A 24,069-nucleotide genomic window follows, 5' to 3' on the forward strand; every position below is an offset into this window, starting at 1 on the left:
CTAGCTAAATTAAATTAAAATCCTAGGCCACAAAATTAATTAATTTTGAGCCAAAAATAATTATAGACAAATTAATTTCTCCCCAAGTGGAAAATAATAGAAAATTCGTGGGTTGAAAGGAAGGCAATTTTTGGAGGTCCTCCACCAAGGGAAAAATGGATATTTAAAAAAGAATTGGGTCCTTGGACCTTGGTGCTTAAGTCAAAGTCAAATTTTTGAGAAAATTAATCCAAAATATTAATCTTTGTATTAATTAAAAATGGTTTTTAAGATAAATTCGAATTTTTCCTCAAAATAAAAATTCGATGGTGGAGATTAAAAGATGATAGAGTTGTTTTCAATGGTCGAGATTATTTTGACGAGGATAAAACCAACTAGTCGTTATTTTCCACTTGGAGGGGTTTCTCTATTGATCAGTAAATTTTGTAACATTGGTATTGAGCTACTTCTCTACTGGGAACATTATTTTATCATAACAGAAAGACTTTGGGTTTCCGTTTATGATGTTATTCCTCTGTTGAGCTGTGGTATGTGTTAGCTATGTGTGATCCTATATTGTGCTAAATAAAAAAATAAAAATAAAAATCAAATTGTTATTTCATTTGTCGATGATAAGAGCATTCTATTGATACATGTTATCTTAGGTTATCTAATTCACCATATGATCTAACAATTTTATGTTGAGAAAATTATAGAGATTTACAAGTACGCTAACCCTTGGGCTCCAAGCTCCTAGACTATGGGGAAGGATTGACTATGTTTGGGCTCTGAGATTTCATTGTGGTAATTAATTTTGCAAAAGGGTTTTAGCCAATATCTATATTTCAAAATTATTCATCCATTGCCATTTACTCAAAATATTACTTTTCAAAATTATTATTATTGATTTTGGGCTAAAAGGAATTTATTTGCTAATGAGAGCATGTATATTAAATTTGTAAATATTTGTAAATTATTTTTCTAACCCATTTTATTTTGTAGCACTTGGGTATTTGGGGTTCCGTATTTTGTATATATTTGGGATTTGGAATTTTTTTATTCATTTGTGTAGGTGGATTTTCAAATTGCTCAAGAGAAATTGTTGGGGTTTTGAGGCAAATCTAGGCCTAGGAAGGCAAGATCTAGCCTTCGATCACCCTCCAAGCTCAACATCCAACTAGATAAAGGAAGACGTCCAGCATTTTGTAGTGATTTCATGCATTTTTGTGTTTGCAAGGTCCAAAAAAAAAATGCCCCAAGGCCTTAGTCATTCTCCTCCTTTGCCCTAGTCGTGAGGCCTAGAGGCCTTCTAGGTCCCTCAACCTCCCTTCTTGGCTTGGTTGCAGCCATTTTAGGGCTTGGCGTGGCCTCTTAAGGCCCTCAGCCCTCTTCTTAGCCTAGGGGGCAGGCCTTTAAGGGCCTCAACCTTCCTCTTTTCCCCTTGTTGTGGGCTTGGGGAGCCTCTTAAGGCCCTCATCCCCACTTGAACCCCTAGTCGCAAACCCTATGGGGGCTTACCCCTTAGCCATTGGCCCTTTTCGGGCCTTCTCTTGCCCGCAGCCTTTTGAGGCTTGATGTTAGCCCTAGAGGGCTTTTCCTCCTTGGTTCTGACCTTCTTGGGCCTCTTTCCCTCATTGTTGCCCTTGCTTCCCCTTTCCAACCTTTCTTAGTGTTGGGGTTTCCTAACCCGAGCCCCTCATTCTAGCCCTCATTCAGCCATTATTCAGTCATTGATTTAATACTTCATCTCTAACATTTGGTTTTGCAGCAATTCTAGAGCTAACTTGGTGGTTGCAAGTTGTCAAGTTCATAAGAAGCCTCTTTAGGCCTCTTGGTTTTACTTTTCCCTCTAACCCTTCACTCTTGTCACCGTTTTCATTCTGAATTCTGAAGCATTATATGCCAGTAGTATTTTCAGGGCCTAAGTACATCTAAATCAAGCCTAAATTCACTAAATAATTTGCCTAAGCCATTGAGAATTAATCTAAAGTCAATTGGATGCACATAAGTGAATTTCCAGATCTGATACGTTGCTACGGCCATATAAATTCACTTACAGTAGTGATAAAATTACATAATCTTGGCCTAATAATCAATTTACAAGCATATTTTGTCATTAGCATTGTTTAGGCTGCATCTATTGGCATATTGGATCATTATTTGAAGGTTTTCATAATAATTTCAGGGCTGATATACACTGCATAAAGGTCTCATATAAAATTTACAGTGGTGGAAAAAGTGTTGAAAGTCATCTCATTTCACTTGTCTCAGTGAAAAATTCTATCACTGCAGCAACTGATTTATTTCACCTAATTATTCACAATAAGTTATTTACGAAGATCCTTCAGCGAATATTAAAATAAATTCTACTGCAGTTACCACACAATTACCCAGAGAAAAATGCATGCACAAGAATCAATCACATCAGCAAGGTTATTTTTGGATAATTGTCCCCGGAAAAACACAATGTGGGAAAACCGGTGTAGCAGATGAGGGCTTTATTATTCTTCAGCAGCAATTGCTTTTACAAGGAATGATTTTACAGAGAAGCTAAAAGAAATCACTTGAGACTTTCCCTCTGAGACCATCTGACACGTTGGAGACCCAACTCCCACTTTTGCTTCACCCCTGTGTCACTCTGATTGACCCAGTGTGGCTCTAAGTGGCTTTGCATCAGCCTGCGTAGGCTCTGCATCTCTCCTTTGGACTGCGTCTCTCTTTCTGTGTTGTCTTCCACTGTCCCTGCATCACCTCCTCCTCAGTCACTACCTGTTGTTGAAACCCTCCTCTTCCTCCACCCTGCAACTCCCTCTAAAATTGATCTCCTCTTCCTTGAGAATCGAATTTCCTTGAGATACTGAATATCTGTCGATGTGTCTCCAAATGACCCTCAAGTCTTCTCTTATACTTTACCTGTTGACAAATCAACGGTCGAGATCAAGTCCCTAATCAGGGGCTAAGATTAAAACAGACTTGATGCTCCTCTCTTAGAAGCTTCTCATCATTATCTTTATTAATACCTATTAATATTTTTATTTTCCTAAGTTTTAGACTTAGGAGCCCATTAAAAATATTAATTATTTTAATAACTTCTCATCTGTATGGAATTTCTCAAAAGGATTTCTAGGTCTTGGAGATTTGATGTGCCTTAGCCTCTCCTCCAAATTTCAAGGCTAGGGCACATCCAATGCTACCAAAAATCAACACTCCCTCTTAGCGAGGAATGTGCTCTAGCAATGTTTCACTATAGAGACATCACATTGATCTTCTGCATCGGTACCTGTGTTGATGCTTGACTTGTTGCCTCGCATCCCCTACACTACTGCTTCATGTACTGCTGCCCATGACACTACCACTGCCACTGCCACTGCCACTACTAACTGCTGCACTGCAACTCCTGACACTTATCCATTTCTGCTATTGAAATGGATTCTTTACCATCCCCATCTTCTCCCTGAAATGAACAAACTTTGTTCTTCCTAGAGACTTGGTGAGCATGTCTGCCACCTATTCTCTTGTAGGAGTGCACTTCCATTGTACTACCCCTCGTTGGACACAGTCTCTGACAAAGTGACACCTGATATCAATGTGCTTCGACCGATCATGAAATATTGGATTCTCAGAGAGCTTGATGCAACTTTGATGATCACACATGATCATGGTCGCTTCCATCCTTCTCCTGAATAGATGCACACGCAATTTCCTAAGCCATATATTCTGCTTCACACGAAGTTGTGCTAGCTGCCATATATTCCGCTTCAGCTGAGTTCAGAGCCATGGATTTATGTTTCCTACTGCACCAGGAGGTCATTCCTGATCCAATGTTAAAACAGTACCTAGTTGTGCTTTTCTGATCCACTGAACTTCCAGCCCAATCTGCATCAGTGAACCCACTCAACCTAATGTCATTGCCTCTGGTGTACAATAGTCCATGCTCGATTGTTCCTTGTATATACCTAAGAACATGTTTGGTTGTTGCCCAGTGCGCCCTCTTAGGTTCCACTGACTGAGGGTGTTGACTGCGTAACAAATGTCTGGCCTGGTATTGACCAGAAACATCAAGACCCTATAAGCTGCTTGTACCATGTGAAAATTTCTAATCTGAAATTCTATCACTGCAGCAACTGATTTATTTCACCTAATTATTCACAATAAGTTATTTACGAAATTCCTTCAGCAAATATTAAAATAAATTCTACTGCAATTATCACACAATTACCCAGAGAAAAATACATGCACAAAAATCAATCACATCAACACGGTTATTTTTGGAGAATTGTCCCCGGAAAAACCCAATGTGGGAAAACCGGTGCAACAGATGAGGGCTTTATTATTCTTCAGCAGCAATTGGTTTTACAATGAATGATTTTACAAAGAAACTGAAAGAAAACACCTGAGACTTTCCCTCCGAGACAATCTGACACTTTGGAGACCCTACTCCCACTTCTGCGTCACCCCTGCCATCACTCTGATTGACCCAACGTGGCTCTGAGTGGCTCTGCGTCCCTCTGCGTCTCTCTTTCTGCGTTTTCTTCCACTGTCCCTGCGTCACCTCCTCCTTGGTCACTGCCTGCTGCTGAAACCCTCCTCTTCCTCCACCCAACAACTCCCTCTAAAATCGATCTCCTCTTCCTTGAGAATCAAATTTCCTTGACATACTGAGTATCTGACGATGTGTCTCCAAATGACCCTCAAGTGTTCTCTTATACGTTTCCTGTTGACGAATCAACAGTCGAGATTAAGTCCCTAATCAACGGCTAAGCTTAAAACAAACTTGATCCTCGTCTCTTAGAAGCTTCTCATCCTTATCTTTATTAATACCCATTACTATTTTTATTTTCCTAAGTTTTAGAAATATTAATTATTTTAATAACTCCTCATCCAAATGGAATTTCTCAAAACGATTTCTGGGTCTTGGAGATCTCATGTGCCTTAACCTCTCCTCCAAATTTCAAGGCTACAGCACATCCGATGCTACCAAAAATCGACAGTCTCTTGTTCCTTGCATCTTGTGCTTAATTAACTAATGGTTTTCTAGTGAAATTTGGTGATATCCTTACTGTTGCAATCATTTATCTATTGACTACCCCATCTTACACTCCAATGCATTTTGCTTCATTGGCATCCATTTGCGCTCTTGCATTAGCATATTGCATTAACAAACACAAGTGCTCTAATTGAATTGGTAATTGATTGATAAAATTGGCTCTAAGAATACATTGTGATTATCGTTCTTGTTTCTCCTTGATATCATTGTTGTTGAATAAATTGATCTTGTGGATTTGCATTCTAAATCACTCTTAAAGCACTTAATCAAGTTTTGTCATAATTGTGATAGGAGATATAATTGTGTCCATAAAAAATCCTTTCTTATGTCTAATTGGCATATTTGTTTTCCATTGTTACGATCTTTGTGGATAAAGAATTATATCTTATCGTTAAGAGCATTGACCTTGTATATCTCATAAGCAATTGTCTATTTGTAGCCTTGGCAACATTTTTTGGCACCGTTTACTTTGAGCACTTTCTCTTGTGGTGAAAATTATCATTTATTCATTGTTTTAAGTACTTCACTGATTCAAGTTGAAATTCATCATTTTTCTCTAAGTACTTGAGAACCTTAACGATCTCACCTTGAGACTATTCACTCACTCTTTGCACTTGATCTTAGGTCTAGTTTTGCACTAATTAATTAACTTCCAATCATAAGCTTGGTCGATAGAGAGATAGGCCCACCTTTCTCACTCAGCTTGTGAAGTCTAGAACCTCTTTATTGGTTAACATGTGACCTTGCAGTCGTCAAAGCCACAATCTCTGTAGCACCAAAGGCATCGAGTGGTTAAAACTCAAGGGGAGGGATCGCTAATGAAATCATAGCTTGATTCCCTTGGTTTCTCTCTCACAACCTACTCTTGAGACTAGCTGCAAAACATTTGAGAGGAAGGATTCACTTAGATAGGCATATAATTTAAAATAAACAAGACTTTGCATCTCATTTAGGATAGTGAAGCATCCTAAGGTAGCAATTGTTCATCCGGTTACTTGGTATATAATTAACATAAAGCAAGTATTTGACTCCATTAAGACATTGGTCTTTCACGATAATCTAATCAGATCCTTATACTCGCTAATTCAACCAACTTGCTAGGCCATTCAGTTGTGTCTCCAAGACTTGTTGGTTGCCAATGGGTCTCTCATCTTCACATTTTGTAGGAACTAGAACAAAGAGGGCAGGGATCAGAGTGACAGCCCCCGTCTTGAGCATTGTCGCACTTACCCATACAATTTGAGCAACAACAGGAACTCCTTTGAGGGTTGTATGAGCTTAGTACTTGGTGAAGTAAATCATAAGAATCCCTTTCTCCTCTTGTCTTGATCTTAGGAGTACCTTTGTCCATGATAATTCACAAAACCCTTGATCTTGCACAAGTTCTTTTTATGTCTCTTAGAGGGACTGAAGTACATTTAGATTTTTCATATTATCACATAGAGCTTCCCTTGAGAGGTCCTACCTCATCACCTAGCACCATAAACCTTAGAATATCTATCAAGAGGTGATTATCATCCTACAGAGACTCCTCCAATCGGTAAAAGTCCATAAAGAGCAAGGGACATTGGCTGAGGTGACACTGGGCCATTATCACCTAGTCAAGCTCTTTGTCCTATAGGTTTTCCCTATAAGTACATTTAGATGTTTCATATTATCACATAGAGCTTCCCTTGAAAGGTCCTACCTCATCACCTAGCACCATAAACCTTAGAATATCTATCAAGAGGTGATTATCATCCTACAGAGACTCCTCCGATCGGTAAAAGTCCTTATAAAGAGCAAGGGACATTCGCTGAAGTGACATTGGGCCACTGTCCCATTGTTATCACCTAGTCAAGCTCTTTGTCCTATAGGTTTTCCCTCTTTAGGGCCTGCTAGATTTTGTGGTAACAGGCATTAACACAGTCAATCATGTTGAAAGTGTAACTAGGTTCGGTCTTCATAATGACATGTAATTGTGACCTTTGTAAGTGATGTAAAGAAGAAAAATAAAATTATTAGTGTAAGCCTTGCTTCATGGGTTTCATGAGCAAGTGATTTTTATTTTCAGTTGGCTCCCATTGAGAGCCTTAGGATTGGTCATTAAAAGTCAAAGAGTCTATGTCATGTATGAAGAACCCTTCTTGGGGATATATCAATGTATATGAGTCTACAAAATGTCTAAACAGCCCTCCAACAACAAGCACTAGACATCCTCTTCAAGTCAGCCTCCAAATGAATAAATTAAACTCATGTTGGCTCACAGTTAAAGGGACACATCCCTTTGATAGATTATGGCGGCTTATTTATGGAGACAAACTACTATATATACACAGCTAGGCTCTTCGCATTTACACACAGAAATTCGGATCTGTCTCTGAGATTTTCGGATGACAACTACAGTCAGAAGTTCAGTGGTCTCTCTGTGATTTCGGATGGGTAATAGAAGAATGAAGTTCGGATGAGGTTACAAGTCAAGTTCGGATCTCTGAATTCGGTGGGCAATCACAGTCAGAATTTCGGATGGGCTGAACAGAGAGAGGTTCGGATCTCTATTACAGTGAAGACAATTTGGATGGGACAGCAAGGAATAATGAAAGGCCAGCGAAGCATTGTCTAGGTATAACAGTTCAGATATCATGAGTTAAGGGTTTCGGTGCTACAGCAGAAGAACACCACTTGATAGAAGTATATATATACTACATCTCTGTCCTTTGAAAAGGCCACAGCTCGGTGCTATCTTGGAGACCACTGCGTGTTCGTTAAAGAGATGATCTCAGCATGAAGAAGGTCAAAGAGGAAGAGGAGTCAAGATGAAGAACAGAGAACTAGTGTCTTGGTCTTGGAGTGGCTAATAGGTCAAGGGTCTTGGTTTTGGTCTTTGTCATAGCCTACATGCTGTGTCTCTTGTATATTTATGTTCATGCATTGGTTACTGTTTGATGAAGAAGAACACTAATAATCTAACAAGAAGAAGATCCTAATCTAAAGAAGAAAAATGCATTCACAAACAGTCACTAATCAAAGAGAAATCACCTAATGCTAATGCCTTAGATTTCTCAACATATCGCACATACATAAAATTAGTATCTATACGTGTGCAAGCATTATATGACTGATGAGCTATTTATTAATTACTATTATATACAAGCTACCCAGGTTGTATAAACTATAATTTGTTTTATCACAGAATTACTATGAACAAGTTTCTGTGTGTTCATCATTGGAAATGTACTAGGATGTGACTACTAAAATAATAATGTGAATTTCAATGTAAGCCTGCAATAAGTTTCTCTCAAATGTTAATGCAAGTATGCAATAAGATTTTCCCATATGATTTTTTTTTTTGAAAGAGGGGGGGCGAGTCCCTCACTTAGAAGCTATATTTAGCCCAAATTCACAATCCATCACAATATTTACATATGTACAGAAGCTTGAAATGAATCCATTTTTATGTACAGAAGCTCAAAATAAACCACAATGGCTGCCGGGCAGCACGATCATATGACAAGATTCGAGCACGGGTGGGGAGCGGGAAAGTCATCCGTCCCGACCACGTGAGCTGTGCGCCCAAGATTACTTGCTGGGCATGTCACTTTATCAACATCATACAAAGATTTTGGTTCTTGTGCTGGATCCGAAAGCTAGAATCCATTCGTGCATGATATACTAAGTAGATTGTTATCCATCAAGGATGAATAACAATCAATATGCATGCTCTCTAATGCATAAGGCCACTGTGTTGTATCATTTACACGTTTGCAGTTTATTCTTTATCAGTTTACAAAAATTACTTCTATTTTTCCAAAAAACGTCAAACAGGCTAGAAAATAAGTTAAACACCTGTTTTCAAAATGAACTGTCCTTTGAGATATCATTTTTTGGATTAACTGCGGTGCAGTAGGTCATTAATCTGCTACCTATATCCATGTGTATTGATCACAACTGAGCAATACTCAACTGCACTTTGTTTACTCAAGACATGCAAAGAAAGGAGATACTGTAAACAAACGTATGGAGCAATTACAAATGGATATGAACCTTCCCTTCTCTTAGGTAAGATGCGTATGTGGCATTAAGTCCAAGATGATGTAACCATACAATTCCACAATTAGTATGAAAAGAATTGAATCTCAGTTATATCCAAGTCATCACATGGACAATAAATATTCATATCTAATGTCCGTCATGCTCCCTTTTCAAACAAACAGAAAATTGAAAAGTTCAGTCTAAAAGGTAGATCTTTTTTTTCTGCATGCACATCGACGAGATGCTTGCTTTCTTGGATATCATATAAAGTCTCCAATTACGAATTATGACAAATCATCACCCAAACAACAACACTAGTTTGAAATCCAGTGGCTTTGAATTCATAGTCCACTTTCTGCATTTCAGTTGGCAAGTCTTTTGCTGGTTAAATATATTGCACAATTTAAGAAAAATTGTCACTCTTGATTTAAGAACAGATCATGCAATGGCACCTTTACAATGATCAAACCAATTGATTCCAAATGATGATGACAAAGAAATTAGTTTAAACTTTTCTGATAATTTTCTAGTTATACTTACCTTCCAATACTTTGAGGGGAGTTACGTAAGTGATACATCAGATCAAAACAAATACCCTTTCAATATCGAATGAAGAAATAAAGTTTAGTTAGCAGGGACAAATAATTAGAATGAGCCACAATACCACTTAAAACAATACTGTCCAGGGGGGAGATTCATTATGATGTATTTCCCATATGCGGATAAATTAACATATAAAAGCTGTGAAAACATCATGAATGTGATGAATCTAGGGCGATAAAAACACATTATATATAAGCTTATTTGTCAGATGAAGGGTGATCAAATATACCCACTTAGCAAAAAAAATTCTAGCAAGAAATCTATTTACTGTTGATACTGAGAGTACAGTCCACCAGAAGTTGCAAGCTTGGGAATGAGAATCAGACAGCTAATCAAGAAGGAATATTGTGCATGTAAGACTTCGAATAAAAATAAGAAAACAAAACAAGGAAGTAAACGAACAATCACAGCATCATTCATAGAATACGGAATTGCTGTTAAAGCTCTTTAGTCAACTCAGTCTATGCAATATCAACATGTGGTCAACAGAAATGGAGGTGATAAACAATAAACAATCAGAATGCCTCTACTCATGTTGAATTCTCCAATTAAGGAAGGTATCTTTATACACATTCATGACAGATGGGGAAAACAGATCACTCAACTAGTTAAGGACTTACTAATAGTAATAACATCTCTTCATAATCTCCCCATGAATTTATTCACAACCCACTCTACAATATAGTATATCAATACATTAAACAATAAGAATGCATAATAACATTTCTATCAACTACATGTCGTCAAAGACAAGATAGACTAAAAGACAAAATGTGACCAAGCAACTAACTTGGAGCTAGCATGTACTGTTTGATGAATAAAGGATGAGAACCGTTGGCTAGTTGAGTTGCCTAGAATATTGTTATGGGTTTAGGATAAGGTAATCTTCAACCTTAAAAAATGAACGGCCACAGATAAATTTTTCATTGCAATCTATATGCAAGGTCTTTTTCAGTATTCTTGTTGCAGATAGACATTATGGTGTCTATGGCACTATTGACTTGTTAATTTTCACCCAGATTGCCATAGACATTTCTTAGTGTTAAAGTTGCAGAAAAACCTCAGGACATCCTAATTAAGATCAACGAGATAATATGTACAGTATAACCACCCCAAGAATTCTTTCTGCACAGTAACAGTGACATGGATAAAATACAGTAGGGATTTTATAACTGCAATGCAAAGCAAAAGGATGAAGAACTCGCTGATGACCTTAAAGCCTAACTGTACAATATTTTAAGGAGGTATTTCAACAGTAAATGAAATGGCATATTATGCCCAGGCTAGACAGGAACTCACAATTTCTGAATTTTTATTGTAACAAATACACCAGACATGTGCAGACAAATAAGATAAAGAACAACAAAGAAGATCTTCATACCAGGAAAACAATGAATGCAAACTACTCCACCCTGCCTGCAGTAATCCAGATTTGAGCGCATGGGATGAACCCCTGAAGTTCGCTTTGTAGCAGAGCTTCCTTCTGCAAGCATAGAAAAATTGTGCAACAGTAGATCTCACAAAATGCTACAACCTTAATTGGGAATTAAAGTGTTAAGGGCAGCATATACCTGGCTTATTTAGTTCTTTCGCATCCCTTTGGCGATTATTCTCAAGAGCTTGCTTCAACTTACGCCCAAGTGTAACTGACAAGGCACTTGCAATAGTTCCACCCAATATAACAACCCAGTTCAGCCCCTCTTGAGGGGCATTTTGCATTGAATTCTGTACAAAAGCAGACTTCCGAATTTTTCCATTTTTTTCAGACGACCTCATAATATTCAAATATATAGTGCCAACTACCACTTAAAGTCCAACTGCAACCTGCACAGCAAGCATTTGAGACAGTAAAGGTGTTAATTTTAGATAACAGTGGTATGTTCTATGCTTAAGAGCAATTTACTTCAATTTTTCTTATTAGCCCAATATCAATTTCCTATTTCGCAATCACATTAACATCAATAGTAAATGCAGATAGAACATAAACAATAACCAGAAGACAAGCCAAGACGAAAGGACACAATATTTGGTGGATGCCAAGGAAAAACCCCAATGTGGGGAAAACCCTTTGATCAAATCTTCTTATTATTCTTCAAAAGTTCAGCAGAGAGAAAGAGTACAATATACAAAATTTAATTGCCCAAACACAGTCAAATCTGTCTAGTCAAACTGCAGTCAACAGGATGCCCTAACCAGAGAGTCAATGCTCGTCAAATCAGCAGAATTACTCCAAATCAGCTCGGTGAAACCCAGTCAATTTGGCCTCCAAAACCAGTCCAAATCAGCCCAAAACAGTCTTGAGGAAATCGGTCAAACTTGGTCAACACACTGTCATACCTGCGGTCAACGCGGGTCAACCTGCCATGAAATCCTCAAAATCTGTGCCAAATAATGTGGCCTGCCCAAACAGAAATTATCACAAAAAAACGCAATCAAACAAGGTCAAATGCTGCCCGGTCAATGCTGGTCAAACTTGCTGCAACTTGGTCAACGAAGGAAAACAGAAAACACAGCCAACCCTTCGCACGTGTGGAGGAGAAGAAGGCTGCCCTAAAATTCGTACGACCCAATCAGATGAGGAGAGAGAGAGATATGTGTGAGATGATGAATGTCCAAATGAGGTAGATGCTTCTTCTATTTATATGCAACGTTGAGGGTGAAGAGACATGACTTTTGGGCTTCTGAGCCTACATTATATTGCTGGCCGACCTTGACAATATGTCCATAGAAGAAATAAATTCATAATTCCATTTATACATGTCAGAATGAGATGATCTTTAGATCAATCCTACACCTCTCGGAAAGAGGAATCCAACAAAAATATCATCTCCATCATATGAGCTGTCCAAGGTGGAGTTTGGCCCTAGCTGCCAAATTTAACACTCCGTCTCAACTAGGGAGAACTCTACCTACCGAACCATCTAACAATCTGTACCATCTCTATCATCCCTACTCTGCTCTACTGAACCATGAAGAAATAATGAAGAAGAAATGATCGAGAGTGTATCATACCACTCACCACTGACCCGAAGTCAGTCTCCATTGATCCCAGATCAAATATCAAACATCCTAGCATAGGGAGTACGTTAGTACACGATGAGTCCATTGGTAATACTATGGTTCCCATGAGTCTCAGACTGCATGGGTAGGATGTTTCGGCAGGAGAAGGTGAACCACTCATCTTGCTCATATGCCATAGGAGAAGGTGAACCACTCATCCTATGCATATATCAACCATCATGGGCTATCACAGGGGAAGATGAACCACTCACCCTCTACACAACGCACCACTAGGGGAAGGTGAACCACTCACCCTCTGGCCACTCATCGCTCCAAGAAGTACCCCAAGCCCCCCGGAGCTCCCACAACTTAATATCCAACTCAAATGGGACCCTCATAAGAGGGTCTCTCCACGACTCCAAGTTGTTCACGAAAGGTTAAGAATTTGACCTTCCCCAGGGGCTTCGTAACAATATCTGTGACCTAATCATCAGTCACAATGTGATGGATCCTTATTTCTCCCCATTGTACCATATCCGGGATAAAGTGGTGCATGATATCAATATGCTTGGAGCGTTCATGAAACACAAGATTCTCAAAAAGACGAATCCCACTTTGGTTGTCGCAGAAGATCACGATGGTATCCAGCACATGTCCAAACAGCTCAATAAAGAGCTTCCTCAACCAAATAGCTTCACAGGATGCCATACTAGCAACAATATATTCAGCCTCGGCGGTGCTCAAAGCAAGCGATTTATGATTCCTGCTCATCCAGGATATCAAAGCAGAACCTAGTGAGAAGCAACATCCCGATGTGCTCTTACGATCCACCACACTGCCAGCCCAGTCAACATCAAAATAACCATGGAGCCTCACATTCCCAACAGTGTATCTCAGTCCATATGTGATTGTGCCCCGAAGAAATCTCAAAAGATTCTTTGCAGCAATCTAATGTATGTGATGAGGCTCGACCATAAATTGACTCAAAGTATTCATTGCAAAGCATATGTCCGAACAGGAGTTCACCAAGAGCATTAGGGACCCCCACAAGTTGACGATACTCAGAAGGATTTCCCAAATCGGCCCCAACAGCACTTTCGCATAACTTCTTGAAGTTAAGTTCCATCAGAATAGTCACGGACTTGCAATCCAACATCCCAAATCTTTCAAGTAGCTTCACAATGTATTTTCCTTCAAAAAGGAAAATCTCACCTAGCCTTTGCCAGACCTCCAACCTTCAGAAATAATGCATCAGTCCTAGGTCCTTCACCTCGAATTCTAAAGCCAAGTCCCTCTTGCAATGATGAATGAGAGGGTCTGCACCTGTCAGAAAGAGATCGTCCACATAAAGTACCAAGATGAGAGGTCTATCATTTTCAACCTTAAAGTAAAGGTACGAATCAGCTTCACTTCTTGTAAATCCCAGCTTCATCAGATAGTTGTCGATCCTCTCATACCAAACCCGCGGAGCTTGCTTCAACCCATAGAGTGATCTGAAATGGGTGTTTGATAACTTGTTATGCTTACAAGAACCTCCCACTTAGTTAAACAAATAAATGATCTAGCTTATATATGACATTTGCATAATTAAATACTTGAAATAGGTGTATGTCTTTTTATTTTAATTGTTTAAGTGCTTTAAGTCCATTTGTTTCTGCTGATATTAAACACATATAACAGTCATATAATGTAGCAAATAAACATCAACACATAACAGCAATTTAATCTAGGGGTTTACCTGAATATCGTGGGCTACGTCTCCTTGAGCTTTTGTCATCTTGACTTGGCTCTTTGGGATCATCGCAAAGTTTCTTTTACAAGTTCCACACTTAACTCCAAAGGTTACTGAACTGAACCAATGGGTTTAGAATACCATCTACATCCCTGTCATGGTTGTCATCACTCTGCAAACAGATCTAAGCTCCCTTAGACTTGATTCCTTCAATCAGTGCTCTGAGCTACCCTGTGCTTCTTGATAGCACTAACTCCTTCAAAATTCCTTCAAAGTTCTTTAACTGTCACTGAAACCTCATCTACTGTCTCCAGCACATATCAGACACCGAGAATAGACTGATCATTTGCTCAAAATGAGCACTGCATCCCCAAACTAGGCCTTCCTCCATGGTTGGCACTAGGCTGCCTGAAACTTCCCTGTAGCATCTCGGCCTTTAGAAGTCTCTAAATGCTTCTGCAAATCCCTGCAATGGATTCAGAAGGCTCATTACAGTCAGGAATGATTGTTGGTTCGCTGAGAACGAGTACTGGTAGCTCCTACAACTTCCTCCAACCCCTGGTGGCCCTGAGCTCCAAAATCTCCCTAGATGAAAATCTCTATGAAGATGACTTCCTCAACTTCTCTGGACTATTCCAATAGCTTCAGAAGGCTCCAATTAGTCTAGCTAGCCTTTTGTTTCACTCTCTCTTGTTGAAAATTGCTCCTGGAGTGCATTTAGTCAATATCCCCTAGGGATACTCCACTAAATTTGGTGAATTGCACTTAACTCTAGTTAAATTTAGCATATCCACCTAAGTTTAGCGCTCCACCAAGCTAAATCGTCGAAGGTGACTGTCACATTAACTATTTAGCGCACATATGCAGTGGTATAACCCCGGCGGTTAGGGATAATCCCAGCGGTTGTGCAAAGCTACATCTTTACACAATTCGCGCGTGGACCTGTGGGTTATGGGCCCACGTATACATCGGAAGCATTTCAAATAGCGGAATCTCCATCATCAATCTATCCCGCTCGATCCAACAGATATCGCGTCATCCGCTCACCAACTAACCCAGACGATCTCCACCGTCGATGTGACCCGTCCAATTGAACGGTTGTCGCACAATCTCATGCAGATTCTTGCACGACCGATATCAGGTCAAGAGCGTGAGAGAAAAGTAGTTTCCCATGCTACGTGTGGACCACTAAGGTTAATCGCATGAAATCGTCGAATACCATTTACCGCTTTTTGTCCGAGCGAGATACCATTTCCCACTTTCCAAATACTACCCACGTGCTCAATACGAAACTTAAAGAAAGACGTTTAAGGAAAGGTTTAGCGCTTACCCCAAAAAGGAATATTCCTTGGAATATACTTTTTTTAAATATTTTTAAAAACCAAATTAATCTTGGTCAAATGTCCAAAAATTGTAGTTTACTGGACTTTTCAAATTGCGATAACTCCTTCATACAGTGTCGGTTTTTCGAACCGTTTGCGGCACCGAAATCAGGAAGACAAGATCTATCCAGTCGCTCAGGTTCGACACTCTTTCGAACACTTTGAAATCTGAGCTATCATTTAGGTCATGGATCAATATCTGATCATAGAAGGATTTCTTCAACCTACAAACATGTGTCTTTTGATCTTGGACTTCAAACCCCTCGGGTTGTTCTAGATAGACTTCCTCCATAAGTGAACCATGCAAAAAGGCATTCTTGACATCCATCTGGTGTAGGTTCCATCCTTGCGAGGCAGCAACGGCTATAATCAAACAAATGGTAGTATATCGAACAACTGGTGCAAATATCTCATCATAGTCCACACCTTCCTTTTGAGAGAAGCCTTGAGCAACAAACCTGGCCTTGAACTTTTCAACACTTCCATCAACTCCATGCTTGATCTTGTAGACCCATTTAGAGGTGATAACAGATTTGTCGTTCGGTCTAGGGACTACCTCCTAGAAATCATTCTTCATAATCAACTCATACTCTTCGTTCATAGCATCCTTCCAAACTTGGTGCTTCACAGCTTCTTCGAATGTGCAAACCTTAGTTTGAACAATGGTGCTCATGGCAGCGAACTACCCTTGGTACCTATTCGGCTTCTTACCTTCACGCAAAGTCCCCCTTGGTGCAATATGTCTCTCAACATCTTCGAGAGTTTCCCTTAGCCATGAGGGTCTCCTTTTTGAGGAGGAGGGCTCATAAGGAGGTGGATCAATAGGATTCATTGGTCCTTCAACATCGGGCATCAGCTCATCCTGCGGTTCTCCCTGGTTTCCTGTATCTTCTTCTTTGTCCTTCCTTGGAATAGGAAGGTTCCTAATCTTCCCAAGGGCAGCATATTCATTGAAGGTGACATCATGACTTATCTCCACTTCTCTTTAACGAGGCACATAGATTCTATATGCCTTAGAAGTTTCACTATAGCCCACAAATGTTCCTTTCTTCCCAAATGCATCCAATTTGCTTCTCTTTTCCTTCGGCACATGAAAATACACGGATGGGGCAAACTAAAAATCTAAATTGAGAAATATCAGGTTTCTTAGCAATGAAAATTTCTTTAGGAGTTTTGGATTCCAACGCTTGATGAGGAAATCTAGTTTGAACATACACGACAATGTTGGCAACTTCTGCCCATAGGAACTTTGGAAGGCTTTGATCATGAAGCATGGCATGGATGGCTTCTATAAAAGAACGATTCTTCCCTTCAGCAACACCATTTTGCTCAGTAGTATATGCAGTATTAGTCTCCCTCTTAATGACAACTTCTCTACAATAGTCATTGAACTCATTTGATTCATATTCGGTTCCATTATCAGTCCTCAATATTTTGATCTCCTTCCCTGTTTGATTTTCAACAAAGGCTTTGAAAGAACGGAACCATGTGAGCACTTTGTCCTTCTTCAAGAAATAAATCCAACTTTTGCGAGAGAAGTCATCGACAAAGATAGCATAATATAAGTATCCTCCCAAAGATGTCACGGGCAACATTCCAGATAGATCTGTTACCATCTTCCTTGCATTGGGTAGAGTTTTATAATGTAGATGAGCAAACCTTCGATGCCATAATTCGGATTGAAGAGATGTGTCGCAAGACATAGCTCCCAATGGACTTCCTCCAATTTGATATAGCCTATCAACCCTGAATCCAAGAGTAAATGCTTCTTTGAAATTTATTTTCTAAACACGTACCTTTCCATCAATGAATGCCACCTTGAATCCTTTGTCTTCCATCGCCGAGATAGATACCAGGTTCTTCTTTAGATCGGGTACATATAGTACTTCTTGTAGATGAAAAGTGTTACCTTGATTCAATTGAAGAGTAACATTCCCAACTCCCTTCATGGGAAAGGTGGCACTGTCTCCAAGAATGATTTCGAAATTTGTATCATTTTCTATCATATTTGAAAGAGCTTCCCTATACCCAATGAAGTGCCTTACTATCAATCAACCAATTTCCCAAGGTATCCAGAGGGGAGGTAGTAGAAAGGGCTTACAACATTAGATCCATCATAACTAGAATTTCTTAATCCTTTGGGAGGCCGACTATTTCCATGTTGAGTAGCAGGAGCATTCATTTTTCCTTTGTTATTGAACCTGTCGTTCCTTTGATTGTTGTTGCCCCTGAAATTGTTGTGGCAGTTGTTGTCATCATCCCGAGGTGCATCCCTTCTATTAGGACCTTCCCTAGCATAGTGGCCAAACCTGTTACAAGTGAAGCATCTCCCTTTCCTTCCATCTTTGAATCCCAGTCTTCCTTCATATTGCTTCTTTGAACCTGCATTATTCTTTCTTTTAGCATGAGCGGAGAATGCAGTAGGATCATTCCTATTTGAAGGCATGTCTCTCTCCATCATCCTTGTCTCTTCTTGAGTACATCTAGTCAGCAATTCATGAAAACCTAGAATCCTGTCATTGTTGAGGATAGAAGTGTTGAACACATGCCATTCATGAAGGAGACCTCCAAGGGCAATGAGAGTGAGCTCCCTGACAGCAATAACTTCTGCAATTGAAAGAAGATCATTTTTTATCTCAATAATCATCATGAAGTAGGATTGGATATCTTCACCTCTTTCCTTCTTTATGTTCTTTAACTTGTTTTTGAAAAAGAGGACTTGGTTTGCATTGCTAACTTCGAACATGCCAACCAACCTGTCATACATCTCCTTAGATGTGTTCAAATCCCTGATGATCTTCTTACCTTCGACTTCACCTTTCTTGTACTTTGTCTTAGCAGCAGCGGATGCATTTAAAGGAGGTTCAGTAATCTTTCCATACACAGTCCATAGCATCTTGCTCTTCTAAAGTTAAGTCAAGAGACATCTTCCATGCATGATAATCAAATTTATCATTGAGTCTGTCATCAAATTTGAAGTAAGATGCGGAGGCGGCCATTGAATCTTTTCCTTGTCCAACAAATCTCAGTGATTGCTCTTCTCACTCTTGCTTGGGTTTTGTCTTCACCTCAGCTCTAATACCATGTTAATTTTAGATAAAAATGGTATGTTCTATGCTTAAGAGCAATTTACTTCAATTTTTCTTATTAGCCCAATATTAATTTCCAATTTAATGATCACATGAACATCAATAGTAAATGCAGATAGAACATAAACAATAACCAGAAGACAAGCCAAGACAAGAGGACACAATATTTGGTGGATGCCATGGAAAAATCCCAATGTGGGGAAAACCCTTTGATCACATCTTCATCGTATTCTTCAAAAGTTTAGCATAGAGAGAGTACAATATGCAAAATTTACTTGCCCAAACACAGTCAAATCTGTCCAGTCAAACTGCAGTCAATAGGATGCCCTAACCAGAAAGTCAACGTTGGTCACTCTTCCAAATCAGCTCAGTCAAACCTAGTCAATTTGGCCTCCAAAACCAGTGCAAATCAGCACAAAACAATCTTGAAGAAATCGGTCAAACTTGGTCAACGCATTGTCAAACCTGCGGTCAACGCTAGTCAACCTGCCCAGAAATCCTAGAAATTTCTACCAAAGAATGCGGCCTGCCCAAACAGAAATTCTCCCAAGAAAAATGCAGTGAAACAAGGTCAAATGTTGCCCAGTCAACGTTGGTCAAACTTGCTGCAACTTGGTCCATGCAGGGAAACAGAAAACACAGTCAACCCTTCGCACGTCTGGAGGAGAAGAAGGCTGCCCTGAAATTCGTACAACCCTAAGTAACCATATTTGTCCAAATGGCCTGGTGAACTGGAATCCAACGTGTCGGATACAATTCGGCCAAAAAATGTGTCCCAAAATAGGATTCGTCGAATCCTATCAGGATTCTTCGAATCCCAAACGTGTCCCGAAATTTGCCAGCGTGTCCCGATTTTGCCTGCGTGTCCCGATTTCCAGGATTCGTTTAGCCGAAAATGGACTCCCGCGAGTTAAAAAAGGCCGCATTTCCTCATTTCAGTCACGTTGTTTATCATTTGGCTTGCATTGTTTGAGTTGTTTGCAAGTGGAGAAGGGTTTGGAGCAAGGAGCTAAGGGAGTAAAGCGTTCGGCAAGGAGATTCAAGCACCAGGTAAGTGCATTTCAACTCCATTTTTTTGCATTTCTTATTCTATTACAGCAGTTTGTATATGATATTTTGTTTACAAATTTGTGCATGTTTTGTTCATTTCTTTTACAGTGTTCATGGCTCAATCAAAGGCAGGGCAAAGGAAGGGCAAGAATGTCTCCATTGGAGATGCCCCTCCTCCCCCAATATCATCAGAGTCTGCTGCAAGTAATGTTGATGGAAGAGGACCTAAAGACAACACTAATAAATATTCATTGTGGAAATATGTCACAAGAGAGGATGGGGCAAGCACCAAGGGAAAGGGAGGAGGCAATGTACAATGGAGATGCAACTTTTGTCACATTTCTTTCATAAGCACATATTACCATGTGAAAGCACATGTTGGCTTTACCGGGTTGTGGGATTGGAGCTTGTAAAGTTGTTTCTTTACAAAAGAGAAAAGAATTGGAAAAGAAGTCCACTGTTGGTATGGAAAATGTGGCTTCAAAATCAAGAAAACCCAAGAATGAAGACCCCCTTCCATTTTTGAGGAAATCCACCACCAAATTTCCATTTGAGAGTTCTACTTCTACTGGGGGACAAGCAGCGAAAAGAAGAGCACTTGGTCCAATGGACAAGATTTTCCAAAAAGAGAGACAAGAAGAGCTTGATCTCACCATTGCCTTCTTCTTCTATCAAAACTTCATATCATTTAATGTTGCACGCTCACCTCTATTTATTGAGATGTGTCGAGCTCTAACTCAAGGGGCTCCAGCAGGGTATGTGCCTTCTGGGTCAGAGAAGCTAAGAACCACATTGTTGACGAAGGCAAAAAAAGAGGTGCAAAAAAAGCTTGAGCCTATTGTAGCATCATGGCCAACATCTGGGGTTAGAATTGTTTCTGATGGATGGACAGATCGAGCACGGCACCCAATCATCAACTTCATGGTGTCTTCCTTGAGTGGTCCATGTTTCATGAAAGCAGTGGATACACTTGGAGAATACAAGATGCACAATTTATTGGTGAGTTATTTATTAAAGTTATTGAAGATGTAGGTGTTGATTCTTGTGTGCAAATCATTATAGATAATGCACCTGTTTGCAAGGCTGTTGGCATGATTGTGGAAGCTAAATATCCACAAGTGTTTTGGACACCTTGCATTGTCCATTCATTGAACTTAGCACTAAAATCCATTGCTTCTGATGTGCTTTGGATTGGAAGCATTATTGAGGATGCAAGACATATCCGTAACTTTGGGCAAAATCATACAAATGCCCTCACTATCTACAAGGAGTACACCAATCTATCATTGTTGAAGATTGCTTATACACGGTTTGCCTCTTCATCATGATGTTGAAGAGGTTGAGGGAGGTCAAGGCCGCTCTTGGGTCCATGGTTATTTCTGAGTTTTGGTCTTTTTGGAGAAAGACAGATCAGGTAGCCTCTAAAAGAGTAAGGACACAGTGCTAGATGATGCTTGGTGGGAGAGGGTAGATCTAATTATTCAGATCATGGACCCTATCATTTCTTTGCTTCGATTTGCAGATACAGACAAACCCATCCTAGGAAAGGTTTATGAGGGATGGGATTCCATGATTGAGTCTGTGAGGAGCATTATTCTACAGAGTGAGTGCCCTGAATATGAGACATCACCAGAGGCCTTCTATGATACTATACAAAATATTCTTGTCAACAGATGGGACAAGAATTGTACACCTTTACATTGTTTGGCTCACTCATTGAACCCCAAATACTACAGCCATGAGTGGCTAAATGGTGGACCTTCCCGCAGATTCCCTCCTCACAGGGATGGTGAAATCTCACAGAGGAGGAAAGAGGCATTCAGGCGGATTTTTCAAGATGTTGCATTGCTTGATGAGGTGGAGGATGCTTTTGCAGAGTTTTCCACTAGCAGTGGTTGATTTGGAGGTTATGATGTGATTAGAGACAGGGGGGCTAAGAAGCCCTATACTTGGTGGGCAAATCATGGGGCAACAAGCCCTCCTCTTCAGCAGTTAGCCATGAGGCTCCTCTCTCAGGTGACTTCATCCTCTTGTTGCGAGAGGAATTGGAGTACATATGGGAATTTGTATAGTGTCAAGAAGAGCAGGCTTGAGCAGTCCAGGGCAGAGACAATGGTGTATGTGCACACCAACCTTCGTCTTATTTACAGGCAGAGGGAAGAGTGGTTGAGGCGAAAGGCAAAGATGTGGGATGTCTTTCCTGATGATATGGGTCTGGACACCAGTGTTGAGTTGGCATTGGCCAACATGGATCTCAATGATCCAGTGCTAGAGCCTGTTAGATTTGATGACTTAGAGGGGTCATCCTCCACAGCAGCAGATGCAGAGGCGACTATGGATACAGGGGAGGAGGAGGACGTAGAGGAGAGCAATGGGGACCATGATGATGAGGACATTGATGCTGATTCTAATGTTGATAATGAGGATTGATGCCTTGAGGCTTGTATACCTGTAGTTGTTTTATATTTTCTATTTCTATTTGCCATTGGCATTGCACCAGCACTACCTATGTAACACATTTTGATTTGATGACTTAATGAGAAAACTACAGTTGTCAGTGTGTTTATCTTACTATCTTGTAGTTGTAAGTTGTCTTTCAGTTATGAATTATGAATCATGATTTATGTGACCACTGACATGTATTTGAATTTTGTATATACTATGCATGCTCTAGATGAAGATCAATGTTTGAAATCAATAAATTTGTATCATTAATTAAAATTTGTGTAAGAAATATCTAATTTTTAATATATATATATATATATATTTTTAATAAAATAATATATAACGAATCCTACGTGTCCTGTTCTAGGGGGTCAACGTGTCCGAATCCGATACTACGAATCCTGAATCCTACAAATCCCGAATCCCCGTGTCAGGTGACTTAGGTACAACCCAATCAGATGTAGAGAGAGAGAGAGATATGTGTGAGACGATGAATGTCCAAATGAGGTAGATGCTCCTTCTATTTATATGCAACGTTGAGGGTAATGAGACATGCATTTTGGGCTTCTGAGCCTACATTAGATTGGTGGCCGACCTTGACAATTTGTCCATAGAAGAAAATTCATATTTCTATTTATACATGTCAGAATGAGATGATCTTTAGATCAATCCTACACCTCTCGAAGAGAGGAATCCAACAAAAATCTCATCTCCATCATATGAGTTGTCTCAAGTGGAGTTTGGCCCTATTTGCCAAATTTAACAAAAGGGATATAAGATTTATTGACTAAACTCAACAATACACTGGTAACAATCCTACTAACTGGAAAAGGCTTTTGACTAATAAAGGTTCCTTCCAAGGAAAAGACCATCGGTATAGTTACAACTTATAAGCATAGATCCATCTTAACCCTGGAAGCTGGATCTAAAAAGCACTGAGATGGATCAAAAGAAATAAAGGTGTAATTCTGTGACCTTGAAAGATTGAGGGATCTATCCTAGTTTTGTTTGATTATAGAGTTTTACAATTATCATGGTCTCTTTTTAGGATTTTTATTATTATGGCCAGCTTTTTTCTATTTTTCATTTTCACGTACATGCAACATCTACCTGGGCTGTAGATGTACCTTGTTACTCTCAGTGCAAAAATACCGATTTCACAGCACAAGTTAATATAATATACATACTGTTAACTAATTGCAGTAATAAATCACAAATACAACTCATGCACTGCATATCTTCCTACGTGGATGGAAAGCATAAAATAAACACAACGACCACAACTCCATAACAATGCCTAAATAAATTATTGTTCTTATGCACCTAGGTTTTGAAGTCAAATATCTCTATTGTCCAATTAGAAACGGAAAACATGAAATATTGACCTATTTAAAGTAGTGTAAATATATAGATGGAATGCCCATATTCTCGGTAACATTTCACTCGCAAGGGATACCATGTACTATGAACATTACTATTTTGTGGAATAAATGTGCCAGTCCACTATAAGCTTGCCTAAGGACCACTAGATTAATGCTAAGCAACTGTCAAGAAGAATATTGACAATGGTCAACAGCACTCTTCAGGCATTCAGGCGTTGATATCACATCACCAGACTAGCATTAGAAGACACGTCTTTCCAAATCCTTGCTGTCATGAAAGTTGACAGCCAAACAACCTTTACAAACAATCTAATGGAGGAAAAATACACATCAGAAGCAAGTATTCAGT

The 24,069-nt window shown here is 39.5% G+C and overlaps 1 protein-coding gene across 1 annotated transcript in view; it reads right to left on the bottom strand.

The window, feature by feature from the left end:
- The window catches only part of LOC149255991 (uncharacterized), a 204,439-nt gene that overhangs the window by 77,353 nt on the left and 103,017 nt on the right, over positions 1–24,069 (bottom strand). The window contains exons 2-3 of the mRNA XM_089460622.1: positions 11,212–11,464; positions 11,022–11,123 (exon numbers count right to left, since the gene is read on the bottom strand). Of these exons, the coding sequence (XP_089316748.1) occupies positions 11,022–11,123; positions 11,212–11,416 (307 nt within the window). The 5' untranslated portion in view covers positions 11,417–11,464. The remainder of the gene's footprint in view (positions 1–11,021; positions 11,124–11,211; positions 11,465–24,069) is intronic.

Source organism: Pinus tabuliformis, chromosome 7, assembly GCF_031772625.1.
Source record: "Pinus tabuliformis cultivar Carrire ecotype Pingquan chromosome 7, CPIR1, whole genome shotgun sequence".
Taxonomy (NCBI): Eukaryota; Viridiplantae; Streptophyta; class Pinopsida; order Pinales; family Pinaceae; genus Pinus; species Pinus tabuliformis.